Source organism: Rhea pennata, chromosome 4 (assembly GCF_028389875.1).
Source record: "Rhea pennata isolate bPtePen1 chromosome 4, bPtePen1.pri, whole genome shotgun sequence".
Taxonomy (NCBI): Eukaryota; Metazoa; Chordata; class Aves; order Rheiformes; family Rheidae; genus Rhea; species Rhea pennata.
Genome location: NC_084666.1, coordinates 50,243,488 through 50,259,833, shown reverse-complemented (window position 1 = coordinate 50,259,833; position 16,346 = coordinate 50,243,488). Strand labels below are relative to the sequence as shown.

Below are 16,346 nucleotides of genomic sequence, written 5' to 3'. Positions count from 1 at the left end.
CCTAAAACTCTTAATCTTTGACATGATTCTAAATGCTGCCCCCTTTCCCACCTACAATGACATTCTTTACATGTTTTTAATTGAAGTTTAGACATCTTTAAAGTAGAACTGTATGGATCAGTACAGGTGATTTGGGTAGTTCAGAAGCGGAATGACTTGTAGAAGTCATTCTACAGAAGTCATCGCAGAGGCTATACAGTATCTATTGCAGGCAGTACAGTGGGAATCCCCAGCGCTTCTGCTGCCTTAAATGCCACTGCGATGTGACAACTCACAAATGAAGCTGGTTCAGAAGGCTGGTACTAGCTGACAGTGCCTGCCCTGTATAGGGTACCCAACAGCTTCTACAGACATCAATTTGACAGCTTTAGCTAACGGACAAGCCATCCTGGGTCAATTCCAGTCTGACAATTTCAGTTTTTCCATAAGCTCTGAGCACAAACTCACTCCTTCCCACAAACCAAGAAGAATACAGAGACCTGAACCTCAGTGGGTGGGAACCGTCACTGCTTGCTAGCTTTCAAGATTCTTTTGCACTGCTCCATTTACCTGTCTTTCTCTTGGGAGGTTTGGAGCACAAGGAGCGAATCCAAGGAAGGAAATCTTCCACCCTTGAACCGTGTGCCAAAAATACACTAAATTCTTCAACAATTCCTAAAAATCAGCAGCTATTTCCAAAAGGCTTATGAATTCCACCCAAATGTTTGAGATATAATCATCTTTAGGTTCTTTGCAAGGCAGGTACAGCTGAAAAAATAGGGAATCTGGAAAGACCGCACAAAGCCAGTCCCCTACACAGCTAAGTGCCTCCAGAAGCAATAAGGAAAGGTGACTAGCAGATGCTCACATTAGCAGGAGAAACACCATTTTCTTCATGATGGATCCTGCTGCTCTATCAGACCAAGCCTGTAAAGCTACTTCATCCATTCTGCAAAAGCATCAGCAATTAACACAAAACAAAAGGGGCAAGAGAAACTAAATCAGTTGTGTTAATTACTTTGACCCCATCATCCTCTACAAAAGCAATCTAAGAATTCCTTTCTGCCTACTCGTGCAACATCTACTTCAGCATGCTTCCCCACGAGCCTCAGAGTTAGGCTTCCATTTTTGGATTTGCTGTTGACTGTTTAAGAGAGTAATTTATTTTCTTGTCAGACTTTAAATTCAAAAAATTGTTATTGAGACAACATGTGAATTCAATAATAAACTCACGAAATTGGAAGCATGCTGTACTATTAGTTACAGTAAAGTTTCAGTGATTTATAATTATACTACCCAGACCTACAGCAATTAATTTGGAAGCAGATGTTACTACAGGTTACTGCAGTCTGTCAGTCAAGGTTCTTATGTGTGTTTTATTTATGTTTTCTGGTATTAAAAACATTTTTGTAGAACAAAACTTGCCATTCTTATTTGGATTGTTTAGTCTGTTGGTGTATGGGTTTAAGTGAATTTTACACCTTAAATCCACTATTAGTATCTAATTACATGGGGCTGCCTTGTTTGACCTTGGCTTTTTGTTCTTGTTACCTCTTCCAGTAGGGTGGTCTTCAGCTGACATACCTGAAAGGCCAGACCCCCCATTGCTGCGCTCACGGTTGGCTGTTTTCGTGTATGGAAAAGGGTCAAGACTGTGTTTGGTTATTGGTGAAAGTAACCAGAAAACTATAGAATTCTTTTTGTAAATTGGCACACATTTGAAATTAAACAGACTGTGGCAAAGGGATATACTTTTCCATAATATGTTTTAGAAACATAGGATAATTTTCATTCAGGCAACATTTTGAGTTTTGTTTGGTTTTTCAATCTCACACCATTGCTGTTTTTTAGCAGAACGATACTCAGTTACTTGCACACAAGAGCACTGCCGCTCTATTTACCATTCCATGCTAATTTCACATTATGTATGTCAACAGTTTAAAAATTCCGTGGCTTTGGCAAATGCTCATGTAAAGCTTTATTTACAAAACATTATTTGTTATCAGATACTAATATTTTTTGCATACAAATATTTTGTCGCTCCTTTTAGTGTCTTCCCCATGGTAGAGGCCTTACAAATCCATCAAAAAAGGTGTAAAATCTAGCAGAGTGAGCTTTATAGAACACAAAATAAAGTTGCTATAGGTGGACGGTGAGCATCAGATATAAATAAAGTCATCAAGGTATTGATTTGTCACAGCTTAGAAATTCACTGGCTACTAACAAAGCTTGGCAATGAGTGGACACAGGCAGACTAATCTGTTTGCAGAGTCAACCTTGCATGCATGGTGCGGTGCAAAAGGAGACAGTTATGATTCCTTGTGGCAACGCCTTGCTGGAAATTAATGACTTAATTCAAAAAACAATATTTTTCTGATAGTGGTAACTGTTAAACTGCTGCAAGTTTATGAAATTACTCTTTTATCCCAAATAATCAATTTTACATGGAGACGCAGGATTTTGTTTCTTTTGATCTTTGTAGGAAACTACTGCATAATCAAACTTGTTCTCAAAAATATTTGTGGCCATGAGTTCCTTGTCTCAAACACAACTTAAGAAAAGAAACCTACTACCTGGATATTGCCAAAGGTAGAAAAAAATTCAAAAAAAAATGGGGTTGTTAAAATGTTAGAAGATCAGAGGATGATGGTAACCAGAGAACCTTTTGATGAACCTTCAACAGTCAGTAATGGGACTAAAAAAATCTTTCATATGTAATAAAAATGACGTGTTAAACTGAGGTGGTATCAGGACAAATGGATAAATATGATCAACACTGAGGATCTGAATCCCTCCATCTCCAAGACAAGTCTGAATCATAGAATCCAAGGTACCACAGGAAACTTTTCTTCAGTTCCTCACTCCTCTAACTTGTTTCCTAACACTTCGTTTCCTAAGTAAAGAGTCTCTCATCATGAATACACAATTCAATAACCCTTCACTGCCTAACAAGGTTGTTGTAAGGATACATTAGTACTTGGGACTTCTCAGAAAATGAAGTGATGAATCCCATAGAAAAATTAAAAACAGAATTTAAAAATTAAATACGTGACGTGAGGTGCTGCAAAATACACATATATTGCCTATTACCCAAGCAGAGATGAGTGGGGAGTATCACAGCTAACAGCATATTTAACTTTCAGAAAATCTGGGAAATCTTAAGAGTTGCAAACTCAATAGAACAGCATTAGGTCAGTTAGTTAAAAGAGCAGGCAAAAGAAAAATCTACTAAGTTAAATTGCACATCTGAAAATACATCCGTTCTTTGAGAGATATCAAAAAGTGTAATGTATAATATAATGAGAGGGAAAGTACTTTCAAGCATGATAAACTAATGAGGAAATAGAGGATAAAAGAGAAAAGACATGTATTTTTCAACTAAAACGTAGTGTTAGTGGGATGTCCTAAAGACCAGAGCAAAAACTAGCATTTTAAAATAGTCTTTGTGACTCATATATTTTCTTCTCGTATATTTTTTCTCTCTCTGTTTCTACAAATATATACCACTATCAATTACAAGCACATTCATATGCACATAGAAAAATGGTAAATAGTGATACAGAAACTGTATAAGCTCAAATTAAAATAACCAAGAGAATAGGAGACATACCTGCTAGAATAGAAAAGCAGTGCTTTTGTAGTAAAGTAAGAGGAGAAAATTCACTGTTGTCAGTGTTAAAAAATGCATATTTAAACAATAAATATCTGTTGATAGGTTCATATCAACTGTAACTTAAACATTATTACAAGCCCTTCTACGAAAGCCATGTTTCAAAACATGTGCTTGTAATTGATACAAGAAGTAAAGTAAAAAAATAAACTTTTGAAGGTGGCAGAACAATCATAATGTGGCTTTGTAACGCTTATTTAGGAATGCTTATGTTATTTTTATTTCTCAGCAAGTTATAGATAAAATGAAAGAGATTCAAAAGTGTAAGATTATGCAAAGGACTTCCATTTAAAAGATGAGAATATAACCATATTGCCCAGAAAAGGTTAAAGGAGGATAGGACTGCACTGCTATGTTCTCTGTGAAGCTTTAAGCATTTGTCGCTGTCTGAACCGTGATTCCAAATCCAATGAATCTGAGATACTGTATTCGGAACCAGTACGCCTCACTGTGACTGGCAGTTAACTTTTACAGTAGAGGAGAGCTTAATTAAATGACCTTGCATATGTTAGAAGAATAAATAATGCCTCCCCTTCCCCGTATGCATAACACTTCATAGATCTGGATTTCAGTATGTTTTGTATCAATGGCCAGAATAGCTGCTTTCAGCTGGAGTGAAACTTGAACTTGATTCAAACCATCTCACTCCTCTTTCATGCCCCTCTAAAGTACGTAATTCCTCTTATCATCCTTTCTGTCACCACCTTCTGGGATTTCCACTGTCAGAGAGTATTTCCAAAAAGATTCAACCTTAGGGCACTGCATCTAGGTTATTTCTCATTTTTACCTTCTTCAGGCTCTTTTCAAGAGCCTTGGTGATTTTTAGAACGACAACCAAGAGTCTGACAGGAAGGTATAAGAATAGTATTTATGAAAGTGTAGCCGCCTTGAAGACTTCAGTTCCAGTGGGAATGGAAACTCAGAAATATATGCCGTTAGACTAAACTTCATAACAATATTTAGTGCTGACGTGTTATAGATACATTCTGAAGCTACTACTTACAATTGTCCACAGACTGAGTCATTTTTGTTGGTGAATGCTCTCACCAACTCAGGTGGGCCATATTTCTTTCTTTCTGCTCAGAAAGTTGCTATCCCTTAAGTCATTTCAGGGAACGAAAAGCCAGAATTAATGTCTAATTATGTTTAGTTTAGCCTTAGCATGCAAAATTCTTATCTCATTTACCTACCCACATGCAGTTACTATTCCCATAAGAGACGCTAAAGAGAAATTAGAGCTTTTTGTGAATACCAGTCTAGAGAGTTTCACTTTACAGAAGTACTTCACAAAACCCCCTTTGTAACCACGATGGAAAAACCTGCGGATTTTTTTAATCACATCACAGCTCACTGGCTGTAAAAGTTCTTGGTTTTGTTTTTGTTTTTCATTTGCTTAGTCTTTCTAGCATTGGCTATTACAGCGTTCTCACTTTTTATCACTTTATAAGGAAAAAACAGCTCAGTTGATCTTTTGCTTATTTTCTGGAGCCTGCAGGAAGCCTCTGCCACCCTAAAGAAAGTCATACATAATAGAGCAGCTTTAGCGCAGTAAGCCAGTCTTTCCCAATTCATCAGTCAAAGTGTTATGCAAGTGGCCCCCTAAATTGATAAATTCCCACAGTGCCTGTTGACCCAGCTGCCAAGTGCTCATGCAGCAGGTGTTGTTTTCATGACCACCCTGACAGTAATACAAACTGTTTAGCAGTTGCATTGACCTCTTAGCTATTAACATTGATACAGGCTTCACTAGGGACTAGTTTTCAAACATGACAGAATTTCTGAAGACTAGAGGTCATGAACAAGTATACCATATAAGAATGAATTTGATATGCTGCTGAGTTTAAATCTTAAAAGCTGTGAGTTTTTTCCACATTATTCCCATGTAGTAAATCTGGAGACAAGTAACGAGCTTTTGGCATTTCTCCCAGGACTAAAGGTATACTTTTTAATTTTAGAAACTGTACCTGAAGAGATGCTATATTTATTCTGTGACAAGCAGTAAATTACAGTGACACAATTTTTTTTTTCTTAAAATTTTCCCTTATACAGCAGAAAAAAAGTAACACACATATTGTGGTTGTGTACTTAAGCATCATTTTAATACTGAATATCTTGTATGCAGTTAATTGAAGTATAATACTCTTTCCATGTATTTTGTGTTACAGTCAATCAGGATTTCTGTGGCCATGTCCCTTGCTTGAATTTGAACATTTATACGAATTTTGCATGTTTCTTTTTTCCACTTTAGCAGGAAAGTATATATTTTTAATATTGCATCACAGGCATGATAAGAGGAATTCTGTGTTCTGTTCAGTACCATTATATTACTGCTGAATTCAACCCTCCATTTGCATTGATTTATGTATGTCTGAGTAACAGGCCAGTGCATACAGCAACTAATCACTCTGTGCATTTAGCGGAACTGTGGAAAGATGTACTAAAGATGGCATGAAATGCTAAGAAGCTATAAGATAAATTTTGATCTATTAAAGCATGTCTTATTTTGGTATGCCTTAACTCATCTTAACTAACAGTAGACCCTACTTTTCAATACCAACTATAGTAATGTAGTAAAAATTATTTTACACATTGTAGAGTCAAGAAACCTCCGCTTACTGAGCATGTCGGTGCAGGGACCAGGAAGGGCCCCAACCCTCAATACAACTTTTACTCCACGTTCCATACATCTAGAGTTGTCACACAGTCCCATGAAGGCATGTTTTAACAAGCAAGATATACTGTACTGTACTGTATATATGAACAGCTCTTTAAGATAACTAGAATTGTACAGACCATATAAATAGTCATTATCAGCTGCATTTTCGGCTGACTTACTGCAGGCCAAATATCACTTACTGTAAGAGTAATCAAGCTGTGCCCCTGAGAGTTTTATAGTTTGAGGAAGACAAGTAAAAATTTTCTCTGGCCTGTGGTGTGGCTACATCTATTCCCCTCCATTTCTCATATCAAGAGACACAGTGAAGCACCAGTTATATAAACACACTCATACACTTGTCTAAGTGGTGGAAAGATCAAGTCTCAACAGTCAGTTTCAAGACTTACTTTGTCTTGCTGAGATTCAGTTCAAGCGCTTACTCTGAGCCTGAAAATTTCCACCCCTTAAAGCCCTAAGAATGCAAAATAAAGTGTCTGAGGCAGGGACTTTTTCCTGTTATGTGTCTGTGCCACAACAGCATTCAAATCCTGAGAAAGAAGTGCATCTTCTCCCACAATACCAATTGGGAAAACCAGGGGTTTTTTTCATACACTAAAAGGATTCTGCTGCAGCTGCATTTGTATTACTCTTGTCCTAAGGCACTCTGCCAACCAGAATTTTTTCCATCTTTGTTTCTACTCCACCCCACCATTAATAAATATCATCCGAGGCTGAGGAGTGCAATTTATTGATTGATGGTAGAATAAAAGACAAGGTTATATTCACAGGTACCAAGAGCTTTAGGACACTTTAAATCGTAAAAGAGACCAGCCATGCTTTGGTGGATGAAAAAAAGTATGATTTCTTTCTCCCTACTTAAATGCTAATAAAAAAGAACCTAACATTCCAGCACTATCATAGAAAATTAGTATACATCTTTTAAGAAAAATAAATCAGTATCTTTACAAATAATATATTTATGTGACTTGTGAGGTCATTCTTTGCTAAAGATATGCCCCTGGAACTCTCTTCCAAGAGATGCTCCAGATGAGAAAAAGAGAAGACTCTCATTTAAATTAACTTGAAAGAAATGGGCTTTAATGGAGACAGTCTATCTGTGACGATAGCATGTTGCCTCCTACGCAGATGGTTATAAAGAAATCAAGTCAAGTTGAAGTCTTATCCGTTGTAGAGCTAGGAATTAGAACACACATCTTTTTACTTTAAATCTGAACAGGTCTCCTACGCAAATCACTGAGGCAGCAATTCTGGGATTTCACATATTTTGTGGAACGTTTCAAAACATTGCCTGTGAATTTCACACACAGTTTGTAAGTCTACGAACTTACCTAACCCGATCACATCCAATGCATTCATTACTACAGAAACTGAATTCCTTAGAGCTTCAAAAAATAATGCATTATATTTAACAGACAGCTGTGGAAATAGGTAAACACAAAAACTGAAAGGGTTTCTCATGTGATACGTGAAAGGTGTCAAAACATGTTTCAAAGCCCCTAAATAATACAGGAGCTAAAGTATGATTCTCAGAAGTGCTTTTGAAATCACAACTTGGTGCCACACCGAAAGATGCACCTTCGCATTCTTTCTATCCTTAACATCATTGGGGAACCAGTTCTTCTGAATGGATGTTTAAAAAGTCATGTTAGCAATCAAGACTGAGAAGGGAAATTGTTAGGGTGAAACAAAGCTGTGGTCCTGTAATTGGCTCTGTTTCAAAGAAAAATCCAAGTAAATCTGTAATTTAGCATGAACAAACTGCATGTCAGAATGAGGGAAAAAATGCAAGCTGAGTCAGCTAGGGTCTTCTCTGACATTAGGTATGAATGTTTATTTTTCTTATAAATTTTTACCCTATCAAATATTACTTTGAATCACCCCATTGTGCATAGAAATATCTTTTAAAAATCCTACTAGAACATGTGCTTCACTGCTACCTTAGAAGGCATGGGTTCAACTAGTTAATTTTATTCACTTGAGTTTAATTCTTTGCTTCAATATTCTGTCTTCTGATGTTAAAATGGGAGATAGAAAAGAATGCCTCATTTTCCTCCTTTTTTTCCTGCCATTGTTTTCCATACCTCCATCATACTCCTTCTTTCTCATACTCCAAAGCCTGTCCAAATCTTTTCTTTTTCTCCACACAGGAATATCTATCTAGAATTTTAACAACTTCCATTTTGATAGGGTAATCAGTGTACAAGTTGCTATTCCATCTATTTACATAGAACTAGGGTTTTAATACTGATGTCAGTATAATAAGAAACGTTATTTTCTGTTCTAGTCTTACTACATCACAAAATTTTGTTCTGTTTTGTTTGGATTCTAGCTGGACCCTTAGCCAGGTTTTAAGCAAGCTCTCCATGAAACTATTACAATTTTTTTTTCCTGAAAATTTCATACTTGGGAAAATATGGCAGTAGTTCAAATTATTTCCTTGAAAATGAATTATTTTGTATTTGTCATTAATTAATTTAATTTGCCATCATACTCCTGTTCAATTACTGTTTAGATCTCTTGGCAATTTCTGATCTGCTTGTCTCAAGTTATTCTTGTACAATTAAACCCACCCCAGAGACAAACTATGGTACCTGCAGTGGGTACCTGTAGCCTTGTGGGACTCCTATCAGTCTCTAGCTGCAAAATGTAAAGAGCAAATAAAATCAATAGTCAGTACGGTGAAATGCAGCTGAATTAAAATATATATAAAAATATCTTAAAGTTGCATCTACAGTTAAGGCAGAAAACACTACAGTTATTTCTTTGTTAAGGAAAATAACACTGTGCTTTGTAAATAAAAATATCTACTGGAATTCCAAAATATTTTGTAGGGATTGACATAAAAATTGCATTATATAAGACCTGACACCATAAAATCCCCCGATACTGTATCAGAAGTCTACTTTCTGCTAGTTAAACTTGAATTTCCTTCAGGTACACTAGTCCCTTAAATAAGCACCCAAATATAATTCCAAATATGATTTCACAAAAAAACAGAAATTAAAAATCTGCAATGTCAAAATAAATTTGTGGACGGAGGCAAAATCATTATGTATGTCACAGTACATGACATAAAACTAGCTATTCAGATTATTATTTCCAGGATACAATTGGAAATACAAAAGTCAGTTAGAAAAGCCAAAAGGCACAAGCAAAAAATATCATTAGATTCTGGACTGAATTATTCATGCTCTCTGAAGAAAAGCCATACATTCAGTAGAATTTAGCCTGTCTATAGTGTGTTCTTAAATAAACAAAACATGAGAAAAGAAATGCTGCAATTTTAAGTTTTCAGGACAAACACGGAATATCGCATGCCACAATAGGAGAATATTTAGGTCAAACGATTAAAAATCTAAGATGTTTTACTTTATACATTTTATGTGTACATATGCACACATATTTACTGAGAAAAAGTCTCGCAAATTGGAGAATTCCCCACAAAAGGATATTAGTAAAACTCACTACTTTGACTCCAGTATATTTGGGATTTTTCCTCCACCCATCTTTCAAAAATATCAGAGCATAGTATTCAATTCCTTCATTTTTTAATTTTAACTTTTCCAAATGGCAAGGAGAGAAGAAAAACTCTGCAGTTTGGCTGGAGTTAAATAATTCCATTCTCTGATGGACAAATGAGAAAATGAAGTCTAGAACCAAGGAGTTCTTTCTCGCAGAGAATATCATTTTTCATTCAGGTCCAGTGCTTAGTTCACTTAACTTTGCCATGGGAACAAGACAGCTTTTCAAGTTTATTAAAATCTACTTAGGGTCTAGCTGGATGAAATTACCCTCTTGAGCTCCATCATAAATCTTTTCATAGGCAATTCAGTCCTTGAGCTCTGGAGATATCTACTCTCTGTGATACGCTCTTCAGCACGCTATTTTTGCCAGCTTCAACCTTTAAGAAGTCTGAGGGCCTATTATTTAACCTTGTAGAAGACCTCCAAAGGCAGTTATAGGAAAGAATAGTAGGTTGTACTGTATTTTTCTGTAACGTAACATGCCATCTCTATTTTCTGGTGATTTTGAGAAAATAACAATCCTAGAATAGAGATTTTTCCCACTGATACCACAAAAGAGAATCAGGCAGGGTTTTAATAAAAAAAAATAGTTTGCATTCTATGTTCATTGTCAGTGTCCTTCTAAATATAAGAAAATGCATGTGCTATGTGATAAAGTATTTAAAAAAATTTTTGAAAGCATTTGTATAACTCTCATATTAAAAGAGATGTGGGTTTTTCTTATTGTATACATACACTTTCCATGCAATGCTGTACACATTCCTACAGCATCCACTTTAAATAGCTTTAATAATAACGAGTGAAAATTCCAACTTCGTATTTCATGTGTGAAGGCAGTTTTCTCTTTTTAATGATATGTTTGGTTCATATATTTTTATACAGACCTTTAGTCCCCGAAGAATGCAAAAGAACGGCTCAGTCCGCACAGACACTGACATCCGAATGCTCGAGGCACTGTCGGAATGGGCACTGCACTCCCACAGGAAAATGCTGCTGTAATCAAGGCTGGGAAGGAGAGTTCTGCAGAACTGGTTCGTATATAGATTCAAGGCAACAAGTGATAAAAGCAATGACATGTCATAAGCTTACCTTTAATAATCTGTGGAAAGAAATTCTCAATATGTGTCATTGACCATTATTTTTAAAACACCATAAAAGAGATACTGATCCTACAAGTAGTGGGTGCAGAATTTAGATGAGTAAAATAAATGACCTTTAAAAACAATGTATCTATTGCAAGGTGAACCGTTACAGAATGCAGTTAATAGCAGAAGTATAGCAGACAATAGCTCTCGCTTTTATCGCCTATATTGTAAAATAAAAAGAAATGCAAGCAATACTTATTTAGTGTCCATACATTCAGCTTGCTTGTGCAATGTCATTATTTTCTGTGTCAGATAGGAGTACCTGGTTAAGAAAGATTATTAAATCAGACCTACAGTTTTTTTGGGTTTTTTTTTGTTTTTTTGTTTTTTTTGCCTATTTTGGACTTTGTGAATTTAATGCAGCTATTTTAGTTTCGATACCTACTTATTTTTGATCCTACAAAATAAAATGACTTCAATTTGGTAAAGAGAAACCTATATACAAACTAGCACAAACCAGTTAATAATCAGGAAATTATAATCCATGATAATTAATCAAGATGCTTTTATTAAATCCTATCTTGTTGCTATAACATATCTTTTAGAAGTCACTTGAATAAGTGACTGTGATTAAACTTGATGTTGGGTATGCCATCAAAGGGATGAGATGAATGAATAAATGACCCTGTGTGCCACAGCTGTGCTCTCAGTGTCTCACAGAGGCTGTGGATATGTCTGTGCTGTATAATTCAGGCTTATACCAAACAAGCCTGGGTACCAGAAGCTATTTATGTATCAGCACAGTCTTCTGACCGAGCATACTAGGTTAGCTAGTTTGACCAGATACTGTACAATAAAAAAGGATATATTTAATGGCAGTAGAACTCTAAAGAGGAAAAGAAACATGGAGTAAGACAGAACAAAGATCACAGGATGGGTCACAGGATAATTCAAATTTGGAAGGGCCTTCAGGAGGGCCCTGTTGGAGCAGAGTTATCTACAAGGTCAGACCAGCCTTTACCCAGTGAAATTCGCCCTTATAGACCAGAGTCCAAATTTCAGCAACTTTAGAGTTCTTACTGATGAGCAGAGGTGACTTAGTTTGCCACAAAACCCCAGTTTACAGCCCCTTAAATTTAGGGCTGTAAATTGTTGAGGTTCATGAGCTGACCACAGATAGCTCAATTATCTGTGCAGCAAAAGCAGGTTGGAGAAATGGATGAGGTAATTTGGTCAGACATCCCGATCTCAGTTGTTCCCACCTGTCAATAAGAGAGTCCTTAGATTTAGAGAATGAGGTCCACTCTACAGCTCTTGCCCAAGTGGCATGTAACGTAAAAAAAGCCTCCTGTGTGAACATAAATGTATCTTGAATAATCTGTTTTGTTTAAAATATTACAGCTGTATGACAAGAGTTTGATATATGCAATGTACAAGAAGTTTAGGGAAAGATATTTAGACTGAGGAACTCACTTCACTGCACCCCACACAGCGCTTAACAGAGATATTTAAAGTTCTATAGTTTAAATAAGTATTTACGAGTTATCAGTTTCCTTCAAGGTAATTAAAAAACTCATAAATAAAATCAAGAAAAATCACTGTATACAGAATATTAAAAATCTATTTAAATATATACTATAGTTCTCTTGTATTAGACAACAGCAAAACGTCTGCAAAAAGAAAGATGCATTATTTTTCTCACAGTGCAATGACTCTAAGTCAGAAGAAAACTCTTCCACATCTAAAGTTATTCTTTACTAGCATTACTAACACTGGTGAGAATTTAATATAGTATTTAAATTTCAAAAACTTAAGAAAGCTGAGTAACCTAGAACTCTATTGGTATGTTGTCAGGCATCTATTAAAGAGATAGGGAAAGATCTTCAAACTTGCCTAACATAGGCAGTCTAAAAAAATACCCTGCTCCTTTCTTTTTGAAGAGGATTCAATTTTTTTCCAGGCTTAAATGATTTAGGAGTCGAAGGGCGGCATCTGCATAGTCTGTAGCAGACTGCTCTGCTAGTGAAATGCGCTTCTGTGATGTACAACTCTGCATGTACAAATCGGTCTGCCTCAGGTGTAGGACTCGCTAGCTTGGACGTGCTCACATGCTAAGTTGTCTCAACAACTTCAGGACATTTTGACTTACCAGCAGAAAGAACGAGATGAGCTGGATTGCCTAAAGCTCTATCTGCAGTCTAGTGCCGTCTCTCTTGCTCTCAGATGACACGGGTATTTGGAGCCTAAAATCTTTTGAGCTGAGTCTTCCATGTACTCCAAAATCACACATGGTAATTGGATATTTTCCAGAATTTACTATTTGAGCTTCATGGTCTGTCATGTGTGATGTTCTTTCAGTCATACAAAATCAGTTACTTCCTTCCCTTAACACTTGAAAAAATATGCCTTCAGAATTTCTCATGTTTCCTCCTATTGTGTTATTTTTGGGTCCTTTACAGTTATCAGTTTAGAAATGCAGTTCTCACATCAATACACGTTGCACCTTTTCTGCTTCTCTGTGAGGTTCTAAACATTAATGAGAATATTGCTGTTGTTTTACCCACAGCAAAATGTGATCCAGCCTGTCGACATGGAGGTGTCTGTGTAAGGCCTAATAAGTGCTTATGTAAAAAAGGCTATCTCGGCCCCCAGTGTGAACAAGTGGATAGAAACATCCGAAGAGTGACAAGGGCAGGTATTCTTGATCAGATCCTAGACATGACATCCTATTTGCTGGATCTAACCAGCTATATTGTATAGTTTCTGGGACTATTTGGAAACTACACTTTCAACGGGCATTTATTTTGAAACCTGTCATTTCTTAAAGACTGTTTTCCTGCAGCAAATAAGGTGATTTGATTTACTTTATTAATTTAAGTATAATATCCGGAAATGTGCAGATAAATTCTTTGCATGTGTGCAAATATTTCTCTACATCGTCACGGATGTATAGATATCCAATACGTGCACACACACACATGCACACACTCTCACAAATATGGTTTTGCAGCTAGTGGAATTTTTTATATGTATTTCTTCATGAGAAATAGTTTACACAGCGATTCCACTGTAAAGCACATTTGCATCAAAGGACTTTCACAGTGTCATAACGGATTCTTTGACATCCCAGAAATCTTGTGTCTGTACCTATCTGATCACAGCAATAAGCGAGCAGTTTTGAAACATCAATGGATAAACTGCCGGATTTAATAAAATCCAGTTGTAACAATTTCTAAGGTAAAACGAACTACATTGTGAGGCAGTATTTCAGAACTCCTTAATGCATTCCTACGTAGGCAACTCATTGTAAGACTGTAACCTTCACCTGCGTCAATGTAACTCTATTACAGAATGTTATGCATTTCTTTATCTAGTATAGATGCAGAAATCCGGTTATCGCAGCTTAATATCCAGACTGTTTCAAGTGTTTAATAATTAAATTATCTTCGCGTATTTCAAAACCAGTCATCCTAGAAGGTCTGCTTTTTATCATATATTTTATTTAACAATGGGCACTGGGTTCATGTTACATATTTATATTATTTTATTTTATTTTTATAATATAGACATCACCTAGATGAGACAGCTTTACCATGTCCTGTAAAATACTAACGTTACATTTTCACCAACTTAATTGGAAAGACGGGGATTGAGAGAGCAAACACACTCTTTAATGTGTTGTGGATCTAATCTAGAAATGTATCCTTGTGTCAACTTGTATTCATTTACGATGGACGAAAAAGCAACCACCCACCTATCATAATAAAATTCCAGCACATCATTAAAATGTTCATAAAGTGACTTTCACTATAGCAGGATGGGCCAGATTTTACACGATTAGACTGCTACAGATTTCACACTGAACGGAACTTCACTGGACGAAAGCTCACTTTAGCACATGTTGGCTGCGTAAGATGTCACTTGTACAAAATGTTATATGACAATTATTGCCAAATACGGTTTTAAATGTAAATGTTCCTTGAAGAGCTAACATAAAATTGATATTTTGTAAATGTATCAATAAATATGGTGTATATGCTATGGCCAGGTTTTTTAAAGGATTAATATTCTAATTAGATGTATCTTCAGAACTGGGGCCCTCTCGTCTCCAGCTCTCTGACGTTACTGGCAGTTTCTTTGTTCACTGTTTACCAACTACCAGGCGTCTTGCCGCTGCACTACCTGGCTTTAACAAAATCTTGCCTGTGCAGAGAGAACAGAGTAGCCACAGTGAACACGCACTGTAGTTCTACAAGCAGCTGCTCAAGCCCCAACAGTTTACATCATCACAGGCAATAGCTTCTAAAATGCTTTAGCCACATTTACTCTCCAGCAGGGAAATCATCTTGCTAAGGCAGTGACATGTAACTAATTTTCCTTTATGGAAAACTGTCAGTCTTTTATTTGGCAAAAATTAAATCTTTAAGTAGAGCATGACTGATACTTGTATGTATCTGTATTAAGTATTCCAGCTAAGGGGAACCGAAAATTACATTTCCCTTCCGTATATGTTTGCCTGGGTCTCAAGTGACCTCACGCCAAATGGAAATTGGTTGAGAAACCTTGGTTAAGTGCTCAGTGAACAATAGTCTGCGTAAAAACTGCATGCATAATTTTGCACAATGTAGACCCAACTGACAGTCCATTGAAAGCCACCTCAGGCTTAAATGAGCATGGAGACCAGATTGCCCTCTCACCCCAGAAAAGGGTGGTCCCTGGCAGCCCCACGGGCCCTTCATTGGCTCCGCACTGTGACCAATCTCAAAATGAGCCCTGCAGTAGCATCTGTAGGTTAATAGCAGCTCTTTGTCTCCCTTGCTTTCTGCCTTTAGTCTTTTTCCTGAATTCCACCACAAAAAGTTTTACAATTAAAAAATGTCCTGACAACCATTTTTGTAAATTGACCTTACCATCTAATCTTTCCTTATTCAACGTGGGTGACAAACCCGTGAACTTCTCATGAATGAGCCAGCTGCCTAAATCTGTCAAATAGTGCAGTTTTATTACACATTAGACTCTTCAGAATCAGCAAAGCAAGGAAAAAGTCACTGAAATATTTTAGCAACATCTAAATATCTGATAGAGATAACATCTTTAACACTCTCTTTAATGAAATATATTTAAAAACAAACCCAACTTTAACCCAGCTGTGACTAATATTTTCATTAACCCACTGGGGAGATGTGATAGTTCTTTTCTCACTCCTCAGTTCCTAGAGGCTTTAAAAAGCAGTGGCTGGTATGTAAATTGAAAATTCCAAGTGATAAAATAGCATAGGCATCTAGAGAAAGGATAGCAATGATCACAGAAGTTGGAGCTTAATAAAAAAATAATTTAGTTTACTAGTGAAATCAGAAAATAAGACTCCAGTAAAAGCTAAGGATGAAATCCTGGCCTCATTCAAATCAATG

At 36.4% G+C, this 16,346-nt stretch overlaps 2 protein-coding genes across 2 annotated transcripts in view; one reads left to right on the top strand and one right to left on the bottom strand.

Moving 5' to 3' along the window:
• Positions 1-14,909, top strand: part of HHIP (hedgehog interacting protein) — a 71,756-nt gene extending 56,847 nt beyond the window's left edge. The window contains exons 12-13 of the mRNA XM_062574766.1: positions 10,733-10,881; positions 13,502-14,909. Coding sequence (XP_062430750.1) covers positions 10,733-10,881; positions 13,502-13,695 — 343 coding nt within the window. The 3' untranslated portion in view covers positions 13,696-14,909. The remainder of the gene's footprint in view (positions 1-10,732; positions 10,882-13,501) is intronic.
• The window catches only part of ANAPC10 (anaphase promoting complex subunit 10), a 266,250-nt gene that overhangs the window by 148,260 nt on the left and 101,644 nt on the right, over positions 1-16,346 (bottom strand). The gene's annotated exons all lie outside the window — the stretch shown is intronic.